Below are 21944 nucleotides of genomic sequence, written 5' to 3'. Positions count from 1 at the left end.
TTATACGATGCTTCACGACCACAGTTTGACACAAAGGGCGATCGTTGAGGTCGAAAATGTCGGAGTAGGACTCGAGGAGGCCACGGCGTCCTGCGGCTTGTTGGGTTGAAAGGTCCGGTGCAATCATCTTTGCAAAGTCGTCAGTCGGGCCTGATGCAGAAGGCGCAGAATGAACACTGGTTGAAGACAGCGCAACAAATAGAGCGAAAATGTGACACTCGCGCGTCGGTGGCAATGTGGCAAGAGACATGCCTCGACGAAGTACTTGTCGGCACTGTCCGAAATTTAGGATGGGAAGAGATGACTTGCTGTCCGCAACAGAAACGATGGTGTGCGGGAAGGAAAGGAGACATTGTGTGAACGCAGGACTGAAGTCACGGGAGTAAGGACATAGTCTCCGTCAGGTACAGGTGGGCTGGCTAAAACAGGGATGAAGGTTGCTGCAACGATGGCAGGCGTATAAAATCCGCGGAACAAAGCTGAGCTGGAGCTTGAGCAGGAAGGTCAATGAGAACGGGTAGGGGTAGGTCAAGTTGTACAATACCGGCGGAACAGTCAATCAGAGAAGAATGTGGGACAAAAAGTCAAGTCCGAGGACCACGTTGTGAGGGCAACGTTCAAGCACACTAAACAAAACGGACGTGTGGCGACCGGCGACAGACACGAGCAGTACACATTCCAAGCACAGTCGGAGTTTTTACCTTCGGTGACCTGGAGCAGTCGAGTCGGAGCAGGGGTAAGTACTTTTTTCAAGCGCGTTCGAAGCTCCGCACTCATGATGGAAATTTGGGCTCCAGTGTCGATGAGTGCTGTAACGGGCAAACCAGCCACGTCCACGTCCAGAAGGCTCCGATTAGTAGGCAGGGTCAGCAGAGGGAATTCAGGCCGGCGTTCTAGAGCAGCGTCACCTCCAGGAGCTGCCCCAATTAGTTTCCCGTCGGAGAGCGGCGACGGTAAGCTGGGGATGGAGAGCGACGCAGCTGGGGCGAACGGGAGCGGCCACTATGTGGTGATGGCGATCGGCTGGTCGCGGTGGCTCGAGCGTTGTCAGGTGCGTCTTCAACCTCAGTGGAGAGTGATGGCGGGCGGGGATTCAGTGGGGAGCGGCGGTAGGCGTAAAAGATTGGTGGAGTGGGCTGGCCAGTAACTTCGACAGTGGCGAGAGATGTGGCCCGCACGTCCACAGTAAAAGCAGATGGGTGTATCGTCATGTATGCGCCATTCGGCCGGGACGCGATAGCTTGGACATGGACCGTATTGGCTCCGGTGAACAGGGGCAGAGGCAGCAGAGGAAGCAAAGTCAGGACGGCTGGTGGAGTAGATGGACGGAAGACCCACATTGGCAAGTTCTTGGCGAATTACCGACTGAATGAGAGACACAAGCGGCCGGGAATGGTCACAGCAATGCGTGACAGGCGTGGCAGGAGACGCTGCTTCGATTTCTCGCCGAACGATACGTTTGATGTTGTCGCAGGAGGTGGGCTAACGTGGTGTAAAAATGTCTTCGCACGTCGATGAAGCTGCGGTATTAGATAGACACGTAAACTGTTCAACTGTGCGGCGACTCTCCGCGTCTTCACCGCGGCGACATTCGTTAATCATCTCATTGACCGTTATGTTCTTGCATACAAGCAGGTTAAATGCGTCGTCCGCGATGCCTTTTAAAACGTGGCTGACCTTGTCTGCCTCTGCCATATTGTTATCCACTTTGCGGTAAAGAGCGAGGAAGTCCTGGATATACGTAACGTAAGATTCAGTGGACGTCTGTAGACGGGTCCCAAGCTCTTTCTTCGCGGCACGTTGGCGGCGGACGGGCTTGCCGAACAAATCTCTAAGCTTCTGTTTGCACTGGTCCGAACTCGTAATCTCTTCTTCGTGTGTTTTGAACCAGACCCCTGCTGTTTTCTTGAGGTAGAATATTATATTGGCTAGCATAAGCGCGTTATCCCACCTGTTGTGTGCGCTGATCCGTTCGTAATTCTGCAACCAGTCATCGACGTCAACGTTGTCGATCCCGGAAAACATGCCAGAGTGATCACCCCGCACGTCCACCAATGATGTTACGGGAAGGAAGAAGTGTGCGTCTATTTACAGATAGCTTTTAATGGCTGAGCCAACGAGCGTAGAGCAGCAAACATACTACACTCTGCTTTGTCGCCTGCAAGGCCGCCATTATCGTCCTCTTCTTCCCGCATTACCGATGTGACTATATATATATATATATACCAGAAAAAAAGCAGTTCTGGGCCTGAGTACATATTCACAGTGAAGTAGACACGCGTATGACGCGGTTTATTAAATAAACCGCTTCATACGCGCGTGTACTTCACTATATATATATATATATATATATATATATATATATATATATATATATATATATGTCTCGTGCTTGTGTGTGTAAGTTAGCTTAAGAGTGCGTTTGTATGTACGCGTGCACCCTTCGGCAGAACACATGCAGAGTGCTGTTGGTTTGGAATTCATGTTACCATGCACCGAGTACCAGAACACCGATGACGCCAACTGAACAGCACTGTGGCGTTGTATTGTCGCTTGAGCTCAGAAAAGTATTTCCGTAACGTAGGAAAGCACTGTGAGGAACTTAGGAAGCATGAAATTTCGGATCATGATTGCTTGAAAAAAAAAGGAACTGTTGACCTAGATGCATGCGGCCGCACCGTGACACCACTGGGTCAATGGCCACGCCGAAATTCCACGCTCACCGAAGATCCCACTCTCACCAAAATTGGCAGCAGACGACAGACGCCTCTCAATTTATATGCTTCCGGCTGAGTTCAAACGAAAGTCCCCGAATTTCCATGTTTGAATTCATGCAGGTTATAGTAGAGGGCTTGGTACCGCAAGTAGCGCTTGCAAAGGTTTGGCCATAATCGTATAGTCAAGCTAAACGGACTTTCTTACCTTGTTTACTAAAATTACAACTGTGCTGCTAACCGTGATAGTTGTGAATGTCAGCGGGGTGTCTATGTGTAGAGATGAGAGGCTTTGTCAGCCTGTACAGTCAACATCAGAGGCAACAGCTGTGGTACATGTCGCATCACCAATACCTACCATAGTTGGTTTATGGCGCCGGAATATACCATGCATGCGTGTTTGTCTGCAATGGCTGCATAACTTCTTTGTTCAAGCACTTCACACCCGAATTAGTTGGCCTTCAGCTGAGGCCCACCATTCTCTGCGAGATATCCCATAAGGCTTCGGCATCTTGCAGTTTTCCAGGCGCAAACGACGGCTTGCAGTCGGAGAACATTTTGCCGCTGGCTCCTTCCACGTCCTCCGAAACGGCCAGATGCAGAGATGTCTGCGCGCCGTCCCTGATGCTCTGCGGTGAACAAGTACACGTGTCCTGTTAATATCTGCTCTTTCTACAAAGAGCAAGTAGGAGAGCCCTCATGCAACCAACCAAATGCCCAATTCACCGGTCTCATCTTTTTGTTATACCATGCAGAATTAACAAACAATTTATTGAAAGATCGAGAGCTCTACCATCATTCGATCAAGGGCTAGCGTGTGGACACTCAAAGAGCAAGTCGAAAGGGACCAGGCAAAAAACAGAGTACGGTGGGGCAATGGAAACAGAAAAAAGGACAATTGCATTGACCTCGCAGCATCGTGCTTGCGTTACCTTATGAGCGCATAAGCAGCGACTCTGAGCAAATCTATTTAACTGAATTTTGGGCTTTTAGGCACCATAACCAGGATTTGGTTATGAGGCACGTCGTAGTGTACGACCCCGGATTGATTTCGACCACCAGTGGGCCTTTGCCGTGCACCTAATGCGCGGGACATGGGCATTTTTGCATTTGACTACACTGGAAATGCGCCCGCCACGGCCGCGATTTGCTCCCCCGACATTCCGCTTAGCCGATGTCGCTAGGACACCGTAGCCGCTAGGACATCACTGAGCTTAAGAAGAGCTGGCTTACCATACGTGAGACTGTTGACAGTTGACTCGGTCGAAACACTTGTTAATTGTAAGCGACATATATCTAAATATGCATAACACTATACTTCCCAACATGGTTTGTTCTCCAGGACGCACTGTGTGGTACATATCAGTCCCAAGTTGTTCGAATTGCGATTTTATTCATTTGTGTAAAGAAGTAGTGCATATATGGAGTGTGCGTCGCTGGAAGTATCTTTTCAAGCAATCCACGACGACGTACTACGTCCAACTTTCCAAATATCACGACCTAAGAAAAGTGCGTAATAGGCATATTGTGCATTTTTAACTGATCACAAATGTTATATACATCATTTCGTATTTGAAGCCCTAAGAATTTTGCAGAAGCAGAACAGGCAGCAATTCACATATAACTTATGGATGAACACTGTACACAATTATCACAAATTGTACACAAATATCATATGACTAACCAATTGAAGTAGTACGTCGGTGACATTTAATTTCTGCTTTGAATATCAACTTCATGTCCTATTCTGACCGTGAACAAAAGCGATTTCTTATTTTCAGATGGCTCTCGCAGCACCTATGAAATACGAATGGCATGACAAATATTACCTTATCTGTTTATTCACATCCTTTTGCGTCGTATTCACTGAACGGCAGGGTCATTCCATCGCAGTGTTATTGATGCCGCATAAGGAGCATTATCAGGTACATAGGAGGGACCGTTTGTCTTTCAAATGTTTGAATTTGTTGTTGGTGTACAAAACCAGCGTATACAGTCTTATAAATCCCGAAGCGAAAAAAAAGAACGCTAAGGAAAAGCAATAAAAAGCATTTTTGCGTAACGATTATATACATCTACTGCCACTCTAACCGAGAGATCGCGAGAGGGAGTGCATGTGTGACGCGTCGGCGCGATCCACAGCAGGCCCCGCATACAGACCTCCGCTCATTCAGTGCTTTGTTTCCATATGTGGTATCGACGGACGTGGTCGCCGGTAAACAAACGATGGCGCGCTGCTCTGGCGCCATGCCGTAGCGATCATGGCCGCAGGGCAAGGCTTGCGCGGCAATACGATTTTCTTCTCCCAATTTCGCCATAAATTCTTCCTCCCCTTTTCTCCTCGTCGTCTCTTCGTTATCGCCGTCTTGTAATTTTTGATGCGCTCCGTGTTCGCTCTTTCATCGTTCCCTTGCTTGTTTGCTTGGTTACGCCGAGGACACCGAGGGACGCCGATGCTCAAAGCAGGATTGGGTGCCTAAGAGTTGCTCTCTAAAACAATGGGACACTACCTACCAAACGATCCACCATCGCTCTTTTTTTGACCATCATGAACACAGAAAAAAAAATCAAGGCACTCAACTCTTTGAAAGGGGAGGACCAGCGCAGCTTATATATGGCGATAAATGCGTTGATAATGATTATGTTTATTGAAAACCGAAGACGTGCACCACACTTATGTCGTTTTTTACATTTTTTTTTTCAATAAATTGTACGCTCAATGCTGTTATATTTCTTTTCTTCTTAACCTCATTTTATTCTGTTTTTGTATCTTTTATTTGGTCAGCAATGTGACTATCGCTTTATGACTGCTATGATAAATGGCGCGTGCCTCCGTGGCAACACTGGAAATGTTGTTGCTCAATGTTTGGTCAGTACACGACCAATGGCTCGCCCTGTGCACACTGATGTTTGTGTAATCATGATTTCCAAACCTTTCCAAGAGAAACGCCACGAACCACTTTCCGTCTGGCAGAGACGCGATTTGGTTGGAGTCATCCACAATTAAGATGGGAGCGGAGTCGGCAGGGGTGATGAATCCAAAGGTGCAAAAGCTTGGCGTTTTCGGCACTGTCTTCGTCCCCCTTACGCGCCGCTCGCCATCATCGCGCAAACCGCGCTTCTGTTCACGACGGTAGCCTTCGTAGGCGCGCTGTTCTTCCGCAGTACTCACCGCACGATCGCCTACCCAATGCATGGGTGGAAGGGAAATGAAATAGGGCTACATAGTTTGCCTATAGAGTCCGAGAAGTCCAACCACAATCCATCCTAAACAGTGTCCTATTCCGGTTTTCTTTTTACTACAATATTTTTTATTGCAATGCGTGTTGACACTTCTCGCGATTAAACACAGCTGGTGCATACGGCGATGCGCTTCTGTTTCATGCTTTAGCAATTTTAGCTCTCTGGAGTCCGCTATTTTGTTGCTTATGCGCACAAACCACCAGAATATAGTGTAGAACAGCTCCGCTGTGAAACTCTGCGAGAATTCATATGATGATGACACTCGCGGTAATGCGATTCGCATTCCAGCAATGCAGCGACAGACTATACTCCACAAGAAAACTTTGTTCAGAATCCGTAGTGGTCATTTTCATATTTAGATTTTGTCGGCTATATCTGACATCCTATGTTTTCGGGAACATTCCGCTTTGCTGTGACACTTTGCTTGCCCAGGCCAACCAAGTCTGTGACGGCAAGAAAATGATGGTACGACGACGATGCCTTATTGCATTTAAATGAAGAAAGAAGGACATTCGTTCGAAAGACCAATTTATTATGATGATGGTGGCATAACGACGGGATATGACTATTCTAAAACAATGCAGATGATGTAACAACGATGACATGAAGTCAATTGGTTGACTAGGAATCTGTGACAATGATGCGGTGATGACGATTGTACGACGATCATAGCATGACGACTGCGGTATGTCTTAGAATGAATGACGAGGACTGTATGACGTGAAAATCATGATGCCTCTATATCAGTGGCATAGGCACGGTTCATTGGCGACAACAAGATTACGACGGAATCACGAATAATTTATGACGTCAGTGAAAGGCTGAAGCAGTATGACGTCGACGTTATCATGACATTAGATAGCGATTCTCAAATGATGACCTTGTTGCGATGACAGCCTTACGACGGGGTGTGAAGAAAATGGAATGACACCAATTACATGACAGAAATGGCGTCACAGACGATGCGACAACATTTAGATGGCACAGAGAAATGATCACAAACTGATGACTACCACTGCTTCACGTCTCCGAGCACATACCTAGTGGCGCAAACAAGTAGATAACATGGCTAACTGTCCGAGAATATTGTTACGTTTTAGTGACGGAGAAGAGCAGGGTAGCGAAAGCTGTCAATCACAAAACTATTTATTGGGGCAACGTGTGCCCACATAGCAATATCAGACTCAAACCATGACGATAGCGGCCAGCACAGTAGCGATCTTCGAAATCTCATCAATGGGTCAAGCACGTCTGCATTCATACATGAGTCGTAGAAGATTCCAGCGTAATCACTGGTGTCCGCATGTCTTCCAGGAAATGTTGCCCAATACGTGTCGTGCATGCAGTCAGATTACTAAAGGTACTATGACAATAGACAAAGTATACAACAATAGATAACATGCGCGAACATTGCGATACATGCAGGCGCGTCCTCTGCCGAGCGATATCGTTTAGTATTTGTTAGCCGGTGAAAAGTGGCCACCGGAGAAATGTAAATCCGTACAATTGCCAGTGCCCCCTTCTTAAAAAACACCGTCTGGAGTCGGGAAACAAGAGAAATAGAGAGAGAAAGAAAGAAAGAAAACATAAATATGTAGTTAAGAATACACACAAAGAGCCAAAGTCCCGAAGTTCGTCACCGTGCTCATAAAAGTTTAATATGCGCCACTTGGGTGACTACAGCCCATGCGCGGCACTGCTGTGATTCCGCAATGCTGTCTGGTACCACCTCAGGTCGGATGATCTTGCGGGGTCCGAAATAGCATCGCAAAAGTTCCTCAATAAATCTTTGTTGAACTATGGGGGTCGATACAAAAACATGGTCGTCATACTGCTATTGCAAGCAGCGCCGTCGAATATTGTAGTGTCTGCTGTCGGCTCTTTTCTGGCTCTTTATGCGCAGGCGGGCCAGTTGTCCTGCATCTTCAGCGCTTGGTAGATAGGCAGCGATGTCTAGATACTCTTGGTTGGCAACGTGCGGCAGCATGGCGTCGAGAGTGTACTTGTGTTCCTTGCTTAAACAAACTTGAACTGAAACATCGGCATTGTTTCTTCTACTACCGTGTTATATACGAATGTTAAGTATGAAAAGACCGCGTACTACGTCTTCTGCTCGACGACGACCTACATCGTTAACGTGTCTGCAAGCGCCTTGTTAATACGTTTGTTTCGACAATTCATCTGGTTTGAGGGGTCCTCCGGTGACCTGTCCGGCTATATTGCAGGATGGATTAACTTCAGCTGTGAAAGTCGTTCCTCTCTCGGTAAAGAGAACTACAGCCACGCCATGTTGTAACAGGATGATTTTGCCGAAGAATTTCGCTACTTCCGGCATAGTGCCTCTGGGTAGGACTTGCGAAGTGGATACAGTAGTCGGTGGCCAGGCCGATCCATCTTTTTTACTGTCCCGTAGGAAAGGGCCCTAGTAAGTTTATCCCGATTAGTTCAAACAATCGACAAGGAGGCTCGATCGGATGTACCAATCCTGCTTGCCTTGTCGCTCGTATCTTGCGTCGCTAGAAGTTTAGGCACGTCTCGATGTAATGGGCGACTTCAGCCTTCAAGCGTGGCAAGTAATACTTCTCCTGAATCCTCGCGAACGTGTGGAAAAATCTGAGATTTCTTACCATTTGGTCATCATGAGAGGCGTAGAGAACATGCAGCCGCAGTTCTGAAGGCACAAACAAAAGGTAGTTGGTGCGGACTGGCAATACGTTTTTCTTTAGAAGGGCGTAGTTTTGCAACATCAACGAAGAGAATCCGCACTTAAATATCCTTGGGACAAAGTCCACGTTCCCTTCGAAGTACACAAGGCTTCTTAGGTCCAGTGTACTTGATACTTTTCGGCGAAGTTGACCATGCTTACTGTACCTAGCAAAGGGTCGTCATCCTGGACGTCTTGCGGGGGCGGGTTAAATGGGACGCGATACAGCCAGTCAGCATCGGAGTGTTTTCGTTCGTATTTTAATATAACAGTGATTTCGAGTTCTTGCATTCGGATGTTGTGCCGTGTTCTGCGTCCTGAAGCGTTCTTTATATTGGCCAACCAACATAGGGCGTGATGCTCGCTTACGACATCGAACAGACTCCCACATATCTAAGGGTGAAGACATTCGTTTTTCGTCGTTCAATAATTACACCGCGCCTACGACATCGACTTACTAGCGCAAGAAATGACCCCTTTAAAATCGGGGATTTCTCTCCATGAAGACCGCGCCGAACACTCCTTGCTTCGGTGTCGATTTTGGTGTCGGCGCCCTCGTCGAAGTAGGCGAGTACTAGTGTTGTCTGCAGGTGTTAATTCCTCAAATGCTTCGAAAAGCCATGTTTTCCACTTAACTTGGACGTCGCATTTAGTAACAAAAGTCAGAGGTGCGGCGATGCGAAAGGAATTCTTGGCAAACCACCTATATATTAGGGTCACAGACTAAGAAACTGGTGGGCTGTCTTCTGTTCCACGGGCTGCGGAAAGTTTGCAATGACTGCTGTTTTCAGTTCAGTTCAGTTTATTATTCTTTAAGTAGAATAAATTGGTAAGAGACGATATACAGACAAGGGTCCGTAACTTAAAGACTGCAACGGGACCCTTGGTTAATAATAACAATGTAGAGTTGTATAAAAGAAGAGCAAGCTAACTAAAAGAAACACACGAAATCGCGAAAATACAACATACAAAAATAAGATCAATGAAAACAAATTGAATGTATACAATCCTATAGCGCAAAACAAAAAGAAACTCAATACACACAATTGACAAATGAAGGTAATGATTAAAACTTCTTTCTGGGCGAGTTGGTGCATACTTGACATAAAAATTTTTACAGCGCAAACACATGCAACCACAAAGTATGAAGGACGGGACACAAGCGCTGTGTCCCGCTGTGTCCCGTACTTCATACTTTGTGGTTGCATGTGTTTGCGCTGTAACAATTATGTCAAGCAGTGTAATGAATGACATAAACTTAGTTACACATATAAAACAGCTTAACGTAATGACCAAATGTATGAAAGGATGAAGATTTAATGCTGACGGGTAAACCATTCCACAGTTGTATAGCAGCGAATGATGATGTAATTTTTCCGTAGTTAGAATGAACAAGAAGTAGTAGAAAATTGGAGTTACGCGTAAGCCTCGTATTATTGTTATTGATGAGGTGGCTGGAATCGATGAATTGGTATGAGAGCTGTTTAGTGAGTAATTGATAAAACATAATTATTAGATGATAGTTGAAGAAGTTGGTTACAACGAGGATATTATTTTCACTAAGTAGTAGAGTAGCACTCGTGAAAAACCCACTGTTAGTGATAATGCGTATTGCTTCGTTTTGTAAATGCCTAATACACGAGTTATGACAGCTATATGTATTTCCCCAGGAAACAATACCGTAATTAATGTGACTGTGACTGAAGGCAAACTATAATTCTAATAATGCTTCTTACGAGAAATGTGTTCTTGACTGGATTAATGACCCAATAATGAAGGCACACTTTTGCTTAATGAAGGCAACGTGTTGAAAAAATTTAAGGGTAGAATCTAATTTGATGCCCAGAAATGATACACAGCCAGAGACGGGAACGTGATGACCATCTAGAGTTATCTCAGGCAAGCCAGGTAGTATTCTGTGGCTAGAACGACAAATGACAAATTGAGTTTTTGAAGGATTGATAATTAAATGATTGCACGAACACCAGGCAACAATATATGACCATACAGTTGAACAAGGCTCATTGTTTAGTTTAAGAATTAAGGTAGTTAAAGATTTGTCACGCATCGAGATAGTAGTATCGTCTGCGTATAGTACACAATGTGCCGACATAAGACACGTGGGTAAATCAATAACACAATTAGAGAAAAGTAAGGGACCCAATATTGGGGGGGGGGGAGCCTTGTGGTACACCTTTGTTAATAACTTTAGTATCAGAATAAGCACCTGAAAAAGAAAACTGTGTGTTCTCTATTATGTAGGTAACATTATAGAAGGTCTAGTACTGGACCGGTAATTCCAAGGGCTTCTAGCTTAGTAAAAAGAATGTTATGATTAATTGTATCAAAAGCTTTAGTGAAGTCCAGTAACACCGAACCAACGAAGTTACCCGTATCAATCGAGTGCCGAATATAGTCCGTTAGGGATATTAAAGCCAATTTAGTCGAACCGCCAGCGCGAAAACAAAATTGAGAAGATTGAAACAAATTGAATGTGTTTAAGTAGTTATTTAGGGGCTTCCAAAATAACTTCTTAACAACTTTACTAATCGACGATAGAATAGAAGTAGGACGATAGTTAAACACCTCCGCTTTATCACCTTTCTTATGTACAGGAATAGTCTTAGTCCTTTTAAGCGAAATCGGAAAAATACTACCATTTAAAAATATCATTAATTATAATACTAAGTGTATCAGAAATAAGCGGTGCAAAAGTTTTAGATCGAATGCAGCAATGTTATCTAATCCAGTGCTAGCATTCTTTAGAGTTAATATCGTGGACCATACCTCTTCTGCAGTTACGGGAAAGAGAAAAAAAGAGTGACTTCAGCGATAAATGGGATAAGCAGTAGTCATATGACGACTGATGTATATATTATATAAGTAGTCATTGAAACTATCTGCTATGCTACAAGAGTCAGTATGGATGTCATTGTTGTAGTCTGTTTTATGAGTAGTATTACGGGACTTAGGTAGGTTCATGAATGCATTAAGTCGCCAATGTCTTTTGGGATTGTTCTTGTGTTTTGTAAATTGATTTTCGTAATAGTGTCGTTTAGACTTCTTTAGCAAGTTATTCAGAATGTTACAATAATTTTTATAGCGTGCCCCTAAGTGTACATTACAAGGATTATTTTGGTCTTTTTGTGTAGGATTTCTTTCTTTTCTCATCCTAGTCAGTAAGTCAAGTTCTAGTCATTAAGTCAGTTCTCATACTAGTCAGTCAGTCAGGAATGACTCCCGACATGCTGATGACGTGGCTCAGGAGAGAATTATAGTCTAAAGTTCGACGGAAACTCGTTAGGCGAAGGTGACACATTGTTAAATAAACCGGCGCTGGCCTAAGGTTCAAAACAGAAGTAAAACTTATAGTGATATTTCGAGATTCCAGCGGTTTTCTAGTTCACGATGAAGATGAGCGCAAAAGGGGGCTATTATTCATGTGTTTGTTGGCGCAACGTGCGCATGTACATCTCGGGGAGATTACCCTGTGTTCGGTTAATCGCATTTCTAGTACTTCGAATATGACAACAGAATGAGGTTAGTCTTGAAGATAACCACGTCTCTGTCGCGGTTATACTCGCAGCCGTCTAATCGATGATCTGGTTAGTAATCATCTGATTATCCACCGAGGCGTCCAAACTTGCATTTCCTTTCCTGGCATCGTTCTTGTGCTGCTGAATCCTTCTTTGAAAATCCTCAGTTGCAGCTATCTATGATGCGGTAATTAATGACAAAAATTGCAAGATGATCATTTTTCTTTCTACACGTAGTAAATCTCGTACGCACAAGTGAGTTGTAGCATGATAGATTCCTAAGAATAATAGCAGCCGAGAGATAGGAGATGCGTTTAAGGTGGCGCAGAATATGAGTCCTCTCGTGTGGCTTACCAAACCAGATCGTAGTATAGCCGAGTGAAACGCCAGAATATTTTAAAGCAGATCAGATTGCACGCAAAACTTACAAATACCAAAAATGAATAAAATACGTGGTATTCAAAACGGTAGATTTTAGAGACGTAAAACCAACCGGACAGTTTTCATGAATTAAAGGAATAACCTTCCATCTTTCTTTTCCACTAAATTTTACGGGGTCCAAATTCTTTCGGAAAGAGTTTATCACGCTCCAGCACGCATTAAATGCTACTCAACAATTGGAAATTCCTAAATGTGTAAGAGCAAGCTTGCGTACATAAAAAAATCTGACCTTGCCAAAAAAACGAATGACGAAGTCAACTGTCCTTCCGTAGAAGTCGGTAGCTTGGTGCGCAAAATCCGACTTAACAAATCCTGGATGCAAGCAATTCGCCGTCACACCTGCACGAGAAACGGTAAACCTGTTAAGTGCGAACAACATTGATGGCACTATCAGCCCACCTTTCGTCCAACCTATCCAGCTATCCAGCTTTCCGCCCCAAAAAGTTGTGCAATCCGGAACCTCGTGGTATCTAACACAGTATGTGCCACTAGATACTGCGCAGCTGTTCAGCGAAAATCTTTGAAACGAAACTTGCTATGTGTCCCTGGGTATATGGCCGTCTTCAAATAGCCGCTTTTGCGCCAGCTGTGTATGAGCTAATGAGTATACGTGAACTTCACGGCGGCGCAGCGAACAGGTGCTGCCTGTCCAAAGTGAAGCGCGATAGAGCAGCATAGCTGTTGTACGCACCTAATATATAAAGAGTGTCAACCATTAACATACAGGGATACTCATTACGGATACTTCTTGCGCAAATACTTCTTATCTTATGGTAAATTATAGCGCTTTATTCGGCAAAAACACGACTTGACTGAGGAATGCTGCAGTGGGAGACTTTGGAACAATTTGCAGCACCAGGGGTTCTATAGGGTATCCAAATCTAAGCTGAGTGGTGTTTAGCATTTCGCCGTCATCTGAATGCGGCCGCCGTGGCCGGGATTTGATGCCGGGACCTCATTCTTGGCAGCCAAACACCGTAGCCACTAAGCAACCACGCTGGGTTCGTGTCCTTCGAAAATAAAGTTTAGTTCTACATACGAAACGCAATAATGAAAACCACTGAACTACCCAGTGCGTCTGATATTTTTGCGTACTAGATGTGCCACTGGTGAAACTTAAAAAGTTATAATACTATTTCCTATATATGGTCGGCATATTGACGAATGATTCTACTTTTTCAGAACGTTGTTATAGCGCATAAAATATCGGAGTCTCATTCACTCATTAATTCATTTTCATTTTATTACTAGTTTAGCCATACAAATTATCAAAACGCTGACTGAACCTATAGCCAGATGATAGTGTGGGGTTCAAAAACAAAAATACACGATGGCAATGACAAAGCAGTTCTGTAAAATGAAAAGCCCAAAATCACGGCGGAAGAATAAAGTACAGCATACAATGAGGAGAAAATTAAATAATATCCATTTTACAGCAGAATGAAAAAAGATCTGTCATGAACTACACGGTACAACAAACATAAACCGAAAACGACTGTCACATAGATCAAGTAAGGCTCATAGCGTATGTTCCTAACGTTTCATTTGTTTCGCTCGACTTTTATTTCTGGGGGTAAAGAATTCGAAACCGTGGCTCCTGAAAACTACACCAATCTTCACTGTAGATGTTATTATTCGGTGGCAGATTAAAGTTACTATGTGTGAGGTTTCTTGCGAGTCGAGAACGAGAGCGAAACAGGAAGTCATTGATAGGTTCATTATATATTACAATGTTGTTTACACACACCGCTATCTTTAAAGACCGCAAAAGGTCAAAAGGAATGATATTTAATAGCTGGAGAATTGCTTTACTTGGTTCAGTATACTTGCTTTGTGTTATAATTCGGACAGCCCATTTTGTAATCGCCGCACAAGATCAAGGTAATTGTTGTATGTCAAACCCCATGATTCTACACAAAATGTTAAATGAGTGGTTATAAGGTCAAAACAAAAGGTACGTAATTTATGTGTGTTAAAGCAATCGCGGGCCTGTAATAAGGCATAACAGCTAGAAGCCAACTTTGAGCAGACGGCGCTAATCTGATTTTTCCAGTGAATATGTTCATCTAGAATGACACCAAGATACCTAAATGAGTGTTCGTTCGTGTGAGTGGTCGTTAATGGAAATGTTAATTTGGTAGTTGTCAATGAATTTTGCTCGTGAGCTAAATACCATATATTTGGTTTTGCTTGAATTAATCGTTACCTTGTTGCTGAAAAACCAGCTTGAATTTTTTCAATTCATTGTTTGTCTTTGCTTCTTGATGCTCATGGTTGTCAGCCGTAACTATGATCGCAATGCATACATTGCAATATTAGAGCAACTTAGCACTTTCGGCAAATCATTCAAGTATACCGAAAATAACATGGGCCCTAAAACGAATCCTTGTGGAACCCCGGTCAGTAAATATTGAAGTGATGATATAATCTTATTGATAACTACGGCTTGTTGACGATTTTCGATGTAAATGGAAAGTAAGGTGTAAACTTCACCGCGGAATACATGGGGATTTAATTTGTTGAGCATAATTATTCTCTAACGTTTTCTGGAGCGTCCTTGCTTTTAGCTTTTCTAACGTTCACAAAAATTTCCGTACATCGGTGTTTTCGCAACCATAGGAATGAAGCAACCATAAACTGAAACCATTCGTTCACATATTACGTATTTACCCCTTAAAAAATATGAGATGAGTTTCACATGAAAGTATGATGAGATTTCACATCACAGCCATTGGACTTTCTGATGAGTTTCATTGGAATTTTCCGATGTATTCTTAATGTCATACTAAAACATATTGGCCACCGTCTTTCTGTAAAATTCTTGATGAGTGTTTTTCTTGTGAGCATGAAATGTCTTCCTAATGTGTGCTCCAAAACCGTTTTCTTGTGATTTTCTCATGTCTTCCTAATAAATCCCTAATGAGCTTACACATTTACACTACTGGTGCTCATAGCACTCCTATGATAAAATTGGCCACCACGTGTGGTAACATTTTCTCATGTGTCCCAATGGCAGTCAGACCTTATTTAAATATGTTACATGTGCGTGACTGTCTTTGGTGCTTGACATATGCAGCCTGTATACATGTATGTATGTGCAGCGTAGATGCAGCGCTTTTGACAACATGTACACGGGCGCTACATATGCTACATCTTAGACATTACTCAACGAAAGAAATTTAACAAAAACATTTATTGGGCATATCAATGCTTCCTTAAATGCACAAGGAGGTTAAAAGAAAAGAAAACACAGTATGAGTCTGGTTACGGATGTGATACTTTCTTTTCATTCAATCTCGCTACTTATCATTGAGGAGAGGCTCTTCTTGAGGTGGAGTGTCGTCATCATGAAATGAGTGCACCTGTGCCCTGCATGGTAGAAAGGATAGAATATTAATAAAACTTGGCAATCAACCACAGAAATACACGCTGTATCACTTGCTGCAGAACGATCTGGAGATGTTATAGCTAGTTCTGCGAAAAATTTACGTGGTGTCGGTTCACACAAAGTTGTTGAGGAACCACTGTGTGGCCTTTGGGTGCAGCAGTAACTACAGTAGGCAGAAATTGCTCTCGGCTGTACAAATGTGCAACGTGGATCAGCTGTGGCGTGTGTACATGTTGTGAACTACTTCAGCTATATCGGTTTCCACTTGACAAAGGACAGCAGTGTTTGTGGATTGCTAGTGTGAATTAGAAAATCTCACTAATTACTTGGCATGGAAATGAGCGTAGGAGTGTTTGTGTACGGGCAACCCATTCATCCCCGAGACATCCAATTGCCAGTCGCTACAGAATATTTGCATCAGCTACCGGCACAGTTCTCATACATTCCAAGCCTACTATGTCGTGCCTGTGTTGGCCTCCTGTATGATGGCATATATCCTATTCCAGAAAAACACCACACCATGTCTGGTGTTTTCTATCGTTTACACCCGAGCGCTGCTTTCAGAAGGAGGGCACAAGCTGAAAAACAAATGCGCAGAAGCATAATAAACAAGCTTGCATAAAAGGAATTTAATAAATAAGCATGGTGGTTGCTATCCCACGTCATTAGAGAGTATTCCTCTTTGTCATGCAATCATAATAAGCGTTGACTGACACACGACCCATTTTCGGATAAGGTATTCCTGACTGATTTTGTTGTATCAACCGGTTGCCATAGGCTAACGAAACAGATAAACGATCTAAATCCAGTGCACAGCTTGTTGTGTCAAAGCATGGTCAAATGGGACGAGTACACTAGTCCTTTGAGTGAATTATGGTGCTTTCCTAGGCGCATGCTGAGGCACTGGCTAGTCAGCGTGCCCGATGTACATTGGACCAAATGTGCACGTGATCAAAAGAATAGCCTACACTACTCCTGACAGATATGAGACAAATTTTGCGTATCTTTCTCTAAGCAAGCCTCCAATGCCTCGGTGCCTTTGTCAATTCACTTGTGGACTGCTATACACATATATTTTCAGCAAAAATAAATTAGGTAGCACATGCACAACAGTCATGTTGTATGGTCTACCTTCCCTCGCTGCGTAAATTTTGTCCTGAAAAGTTACATGAACTGATTGAATTGAAAATTGAATTGAGAAAGGCAAGGAGGCAAGCGAGGCTTGCTTGGTTAAAGGTAGCACCAAATTTGTCCAGTGCGTGTCAGAGGCACTGTACTGTAGTCCTTTCACATGTGGTCAAATGTACATAGCGCAGACTGGCTGGTGCCTAAATATGTACCAATGAGATCACCATATTTCACTCAAAAGACCAGTATGGTCGTTCGACTTGGCCACACATATCCGCAATGGGGCTTCAGGCCCGATTATGATTGTTTATCTGTTTTCACCCATGGCTGAAAATTGGCAAGAGAAATCAGTCAGGCACACCACATAAATAACAATAAGAGTGAGCCAGCCCCCTTTGATTCCGTATGCCACAGATTATTAATTAGCAAATTGGAACAGTGCGGTGTACGAGGTGTCGTATTGGAACTTTTACGACATTACTTAACCAATCGCTATCAATATGTCAGTATAAATAATGATGTTTCATCTTACGCAGAAATCCTAACGAGTGTTTCACAAGGATAAATACTTGGACCTCTTCTATTTATAATATATATTTTTGATCTGTGTGACATCCCCGACTCTCCCGAATTAGTTATGTATCCAGATGATACTAACATATTCTTTAAAGCTGCTACTATAATAATGCTCGAATCAAAAGTTAACAATTACCTGAAGCAACTCTCTTGCTGGTTACAACATAATAAGCTACAAATGAATTCCCCCAAAACAAAATATATGATATTTGCGCCTACTAATAAACCACGTAACTGCAATGCGGCTATTCGTTTTGAAGATGGGCTGATAGAACAGGTAAAATGTCAAAAAGTTCTAGGAATATGGTTCCAAGAGGATTTGGCCTGGAACATACACATCGACAAACTTGCTATCGAACTAATCAGAACCGTTGGTTGCTTATACGGACTGAGTATTCTGGTTCCTCTATGGTTAAAAAGTTCTTTATACTACGCACTCTGTTATTCTAGATTAACCTACTGCATTTTAATTTGGGGCACTACTTCGCAAAAAAAATTATAATAAATTGATAGTGCTATAAAAAAGAGTCCTACGCAAATTCGAGGTATACTAAGGCGCTGTACAAAACTTTAGAACCACACCATATTTTATGAAACATTTTTTGTTAAAGGCAAACCAGGTGCATTATTACAGGTTGCTGCAATATATTAAACAAAACAAATCGCAGTACATCTTGAATGTACCCACCAATCCGCATTAGAGCCTTCGACAACATAACATGAGAACACCAAAAATAAGAACCACTTACGGAAAACAACTAGTCGGTTACCAGGCGCCTTCACTACTAGATCGCCTACGTGATTTTGAGGATGAAATGATAGAATATTCGAAGAAATCATTCAAAAATTTTCTCATCCTGAACGATATTGAGTTTGTCTGATTAGAACCACACTGTAAATTGTCAGTCTTTCGTTTCCTTTGTTTTCTGGTTGTGGTTGCTCTCAAACAAAATGCATCGTACTTTGATTATCCTGTTGGTTTCTCATATTTCTTGTATACATGTTTTGTTTCAAGAAAACACTATTGTCTCGCGACTACCCAGTTGGTTTCAGTATGCGTGTATGTACGATACATGTTGCTGCCTACGGCCTGCGTGCCGAATTGCGGTAGGAGCAGAAGCCTTCCTCGGGCCACATGGCCTTTAGCTTGTGCTTCCTTTCTGTTGTAAACAGGAGAAATAAATTCATTCATTCATTCATTATCAATGCATTAAGAAAGCCATCATTTGTAGATTACAGGGATAGATATTACTCTGTGCCAATTTACTTACTTCTTTTTATTGAAACACCGTTTATCATGATTTTATGCCTTTGTATTACAACTTCTGCCATCGCTCTCAAATTTACTGGTGCACAAAACAAGCGCACATCCAGTGCTATTTTTGATAATCCTTCCATCAACTTAAACAGTCAGTTGTTATCCAAGGTCATGTTGCATGGTCTCCCTTACCTCGCTGCGTGAATTTCCTCCTGAAAAGTTACATGAACTGATTGGCAAATTCAAGTGGACACTACAACTTTCGCTGAGTGGACACAGCTGGTTCTCAGGAATGCACAAAAACAGTGATGGGTATCTGTTGGCATCCTGTAGTGTGTGCAAACTAGCTGTGACATTGCTGCAGCTGACAAACTCACAACTGCTACAATGCCTAACGGCATCAATAGGGGCAGCTTGCAAAGAAAAGAATGTGAAGAAAGTGAGAGATTAGAAAGCATACCTAAAAACACCTCACTACTTAAGTAACTCTAGCACAATGAATTCTGGCCTTCCTATTTCATTTCAAGAAATTCGAGTTCATGAAATATGTATTTGCAGTGGCAGTTATTCTGAGAACAAGACAGACGTAATTGTACATATCACTGTTAAACAATGCTATGCGCACTGCGTGCTTAGACCTGTGACATATATGGCACACTACACTTCAATCCTTACATGGACAAAAACAGCAGATGTGTGTGTCATAAGCGGAAAGGAAACTAGGGAAATATATGCTACAGCATAGGAAACAGTTCCAAACAAATAAAACCAAAATAACAAAGAAACATACTGTGTAATAAGCAAAAATAAAATGGACTTATAGCCAAGCGATTGACGCGAGAAAAATACTAAGCGTCAGGACATGTGAGGTGTACCTTTAGCAGAACAAGGTAACGTGGGCACAATCTCTGCAAACACAAATAAGCAGCAAGTGGAATAAAGTTGCATAAATATTTAGCCTATTTAGCAAGACGCTATAAGTAATATGTCGATACACTTATCCAAACTTGATACCGAGATACTACTTTTGTGAACATGTACACTTAAAGCATACCTGACATGTCCATCCAGATTACACGCCGTGCTGCTGCAGCCATGGCCACGGGTCATGTGGATACTGTTGTGGGTCACGACTTCACCACTACAAAGAGAATTCTGTGTTAACTTATAGCTGTGGCACAATAAGACTGTCACATCGTGGACACATGCAAGGAGCACGTAAAAACAGTCACGAAAACAATGCCTGCACTGGTGCAGGGTGGCCAAAGGGCACAAAGTCGAAGTCGCTGATGAATGTCACGATAACAGGGACTTCTTCAACAAGGCAAAATTTCACACGCAGCAGCAACAGCGCATTACATGAATGTTTGTTTGCATAACAATTCTAGAGTTTCTTTCATGACTTTAAGTAACTATCCCTTGTAATGTTTAGTTACGTCAAAGTTATGGCAACACCCCTTCAAAACAAACCTGTACCAGTAGCACGCTGTGATTGCTTACATTTTTCCCCTAATAATGCTCGTAAAGCGAAAACCTTGTAAGCAGAGATTATCTACAACGTCGAATCTTTTGTAAGCGAGGAAACGTCATTGCAGTAAGAATCAGTCAAGAGGTAGATGAGTCGTTATCATGCCACTTCAGCAGAAAAGCGGGAGTGCACGCACAAGTGCGCATGAGGAACTCGATTATTTCCGAACGTAATTTTTCTCATGAGAAGAAAAAGCTTATCAAGATTTTAAATTCCGCATTATGGCAATAAATTCGTGCAACTAAACTCAGACACCCAGCAAGCATCGGCATAGGTTTCACTGTTGTCCTGGGAGTTCTCTTTCCTACGTTCGCAACGCACCCTATGCCCACACGAGAAGCACGCACAACACGTGCGTAGTTAGCAAGCACGGTTACTCACCTTTTGAATGGCACGACGCGGTCGAAAAGCGCCCTCCAAGTTGCCAATGCTTTGATGTTACTCCCAGCTGACAGGCGGTGCATAGTGGACGAGCAGTGGTACGCTAACAATATGCATTATTTCTCTGCGACATCCACCCAACTTTCCACGACAACCAGAGACAAAGTGAACATCGTTGGTCCACATTTGACTGGCACGCCACGCACACGCGAGTTTGCAGCGAGGCACAAGCTGTCTGTGGCACTTATGCGCATGCGAACTAAGTCAGATTTCGTTACAGCAAACAAAAAACACACGATCAAACAAGCACATCGTTGCAGCTCGCACGCCTGACTGACTCGTAAACAGAGCGACAGGCTAATTGGATTGGATTGGATTGGAAACGGGGTGGTGGGTGGCGCCACCAACAGGTCGGCTGGGGCCAGCCAATGCCTCAGCCAGTGTAATCTGAGGATTTGTGCGGTTGCCTATTACCGCATAGCTGTTGCAAGACTAACAGAACCGCAGATAAGCCTATATTGTAAGCGATAGCTTAGCATAGAAAGAAATTCTATAACGCATTTTCAATATGAATTGCTTCTGCTATCTGCAGCTAGCAAAATCATGGCCTTCGAGATATCAAAATGTTATTCCTATAGAAAGCCATTGCTGTGACGCTATTCGAACGATTTGCACTTCGGTTACCTCTGTTAAAACCCGTGAATTACGCATTTCGCTGCTCCCTGTGTTACCTGCGCCATCACTTCAATTTAAATAACTTCCTGCTGTCGTTAACATCAACTGTATAGCCCCAGACATCGTTGACGCGATCTCCGAGGGACACATGTGCAGTGTGCGATGTTTCAGTGCCCGTTGCAACAGTGTCAGACGGAAAGCATCAAATCTGCTCGTGTGGCGCAGCTTACACTCCTGTCGCCAGTATCTTGTTTTCGTGTTAGTGTGTTTAATATGCGCGAGTTGCGCTCCTGTCGCTAGTGCCTTCTGTGTTGATCGTGCTACCCACGAAGATTCCTCGAAAAACCCACATATCTCGGCCACGTGCATTTG

The 21944-nt window shown here is 43.3% G+C and overlaps 1 protein-coding gene across 1 annotated transcript in view; it reads right to left on the bottom strand.

The window, feature by feature from the left end:
* Nucleotides 1-3175: 3175 nt before the first annotated feature.
* Nucleotides 3176-21944, bottom strand: part of LOC142591561 (retinol dehydrogenase 13-like) — a 61081-nt gene continuing 42312 nt past the window's right edge. Inside the window, exons 5-6 of the mRNA XM_075703873.1 lie at nt 12868-12977; nt 3176-3343 (exon numbers count right to left, since the gene is read on the bottom strand). Coding sequence (XP_075559988.1) covers nt 3176-3343; nt 12868-12977 — 278 coding nt within the window. The remainder of the gene's footprint in view (nt 3344-12867; nt 12978-21944) is intronic.

This window comes from Dermacentor variabilis, chromosome 8 (genome assembly GCF_050947875.1).
Source record: "Dermacentor variabilis isolate Ectoservices chromosome 8, ASM5094787v1, whole genome shotgun sequence".
In the NCBI taxonomy this organism is placed as follows: Eukaryota; Metazoa; Arthropoda; class Arachnida; order Ixodida; family Ixodidae; genus Dermacentor; species Dermacentor variabilis.
The sequence above is the reverse complement of the archived record's forward strand: the minus strand, read 5'-3'. Positions and strand labels throughout refer to the sequence as shown.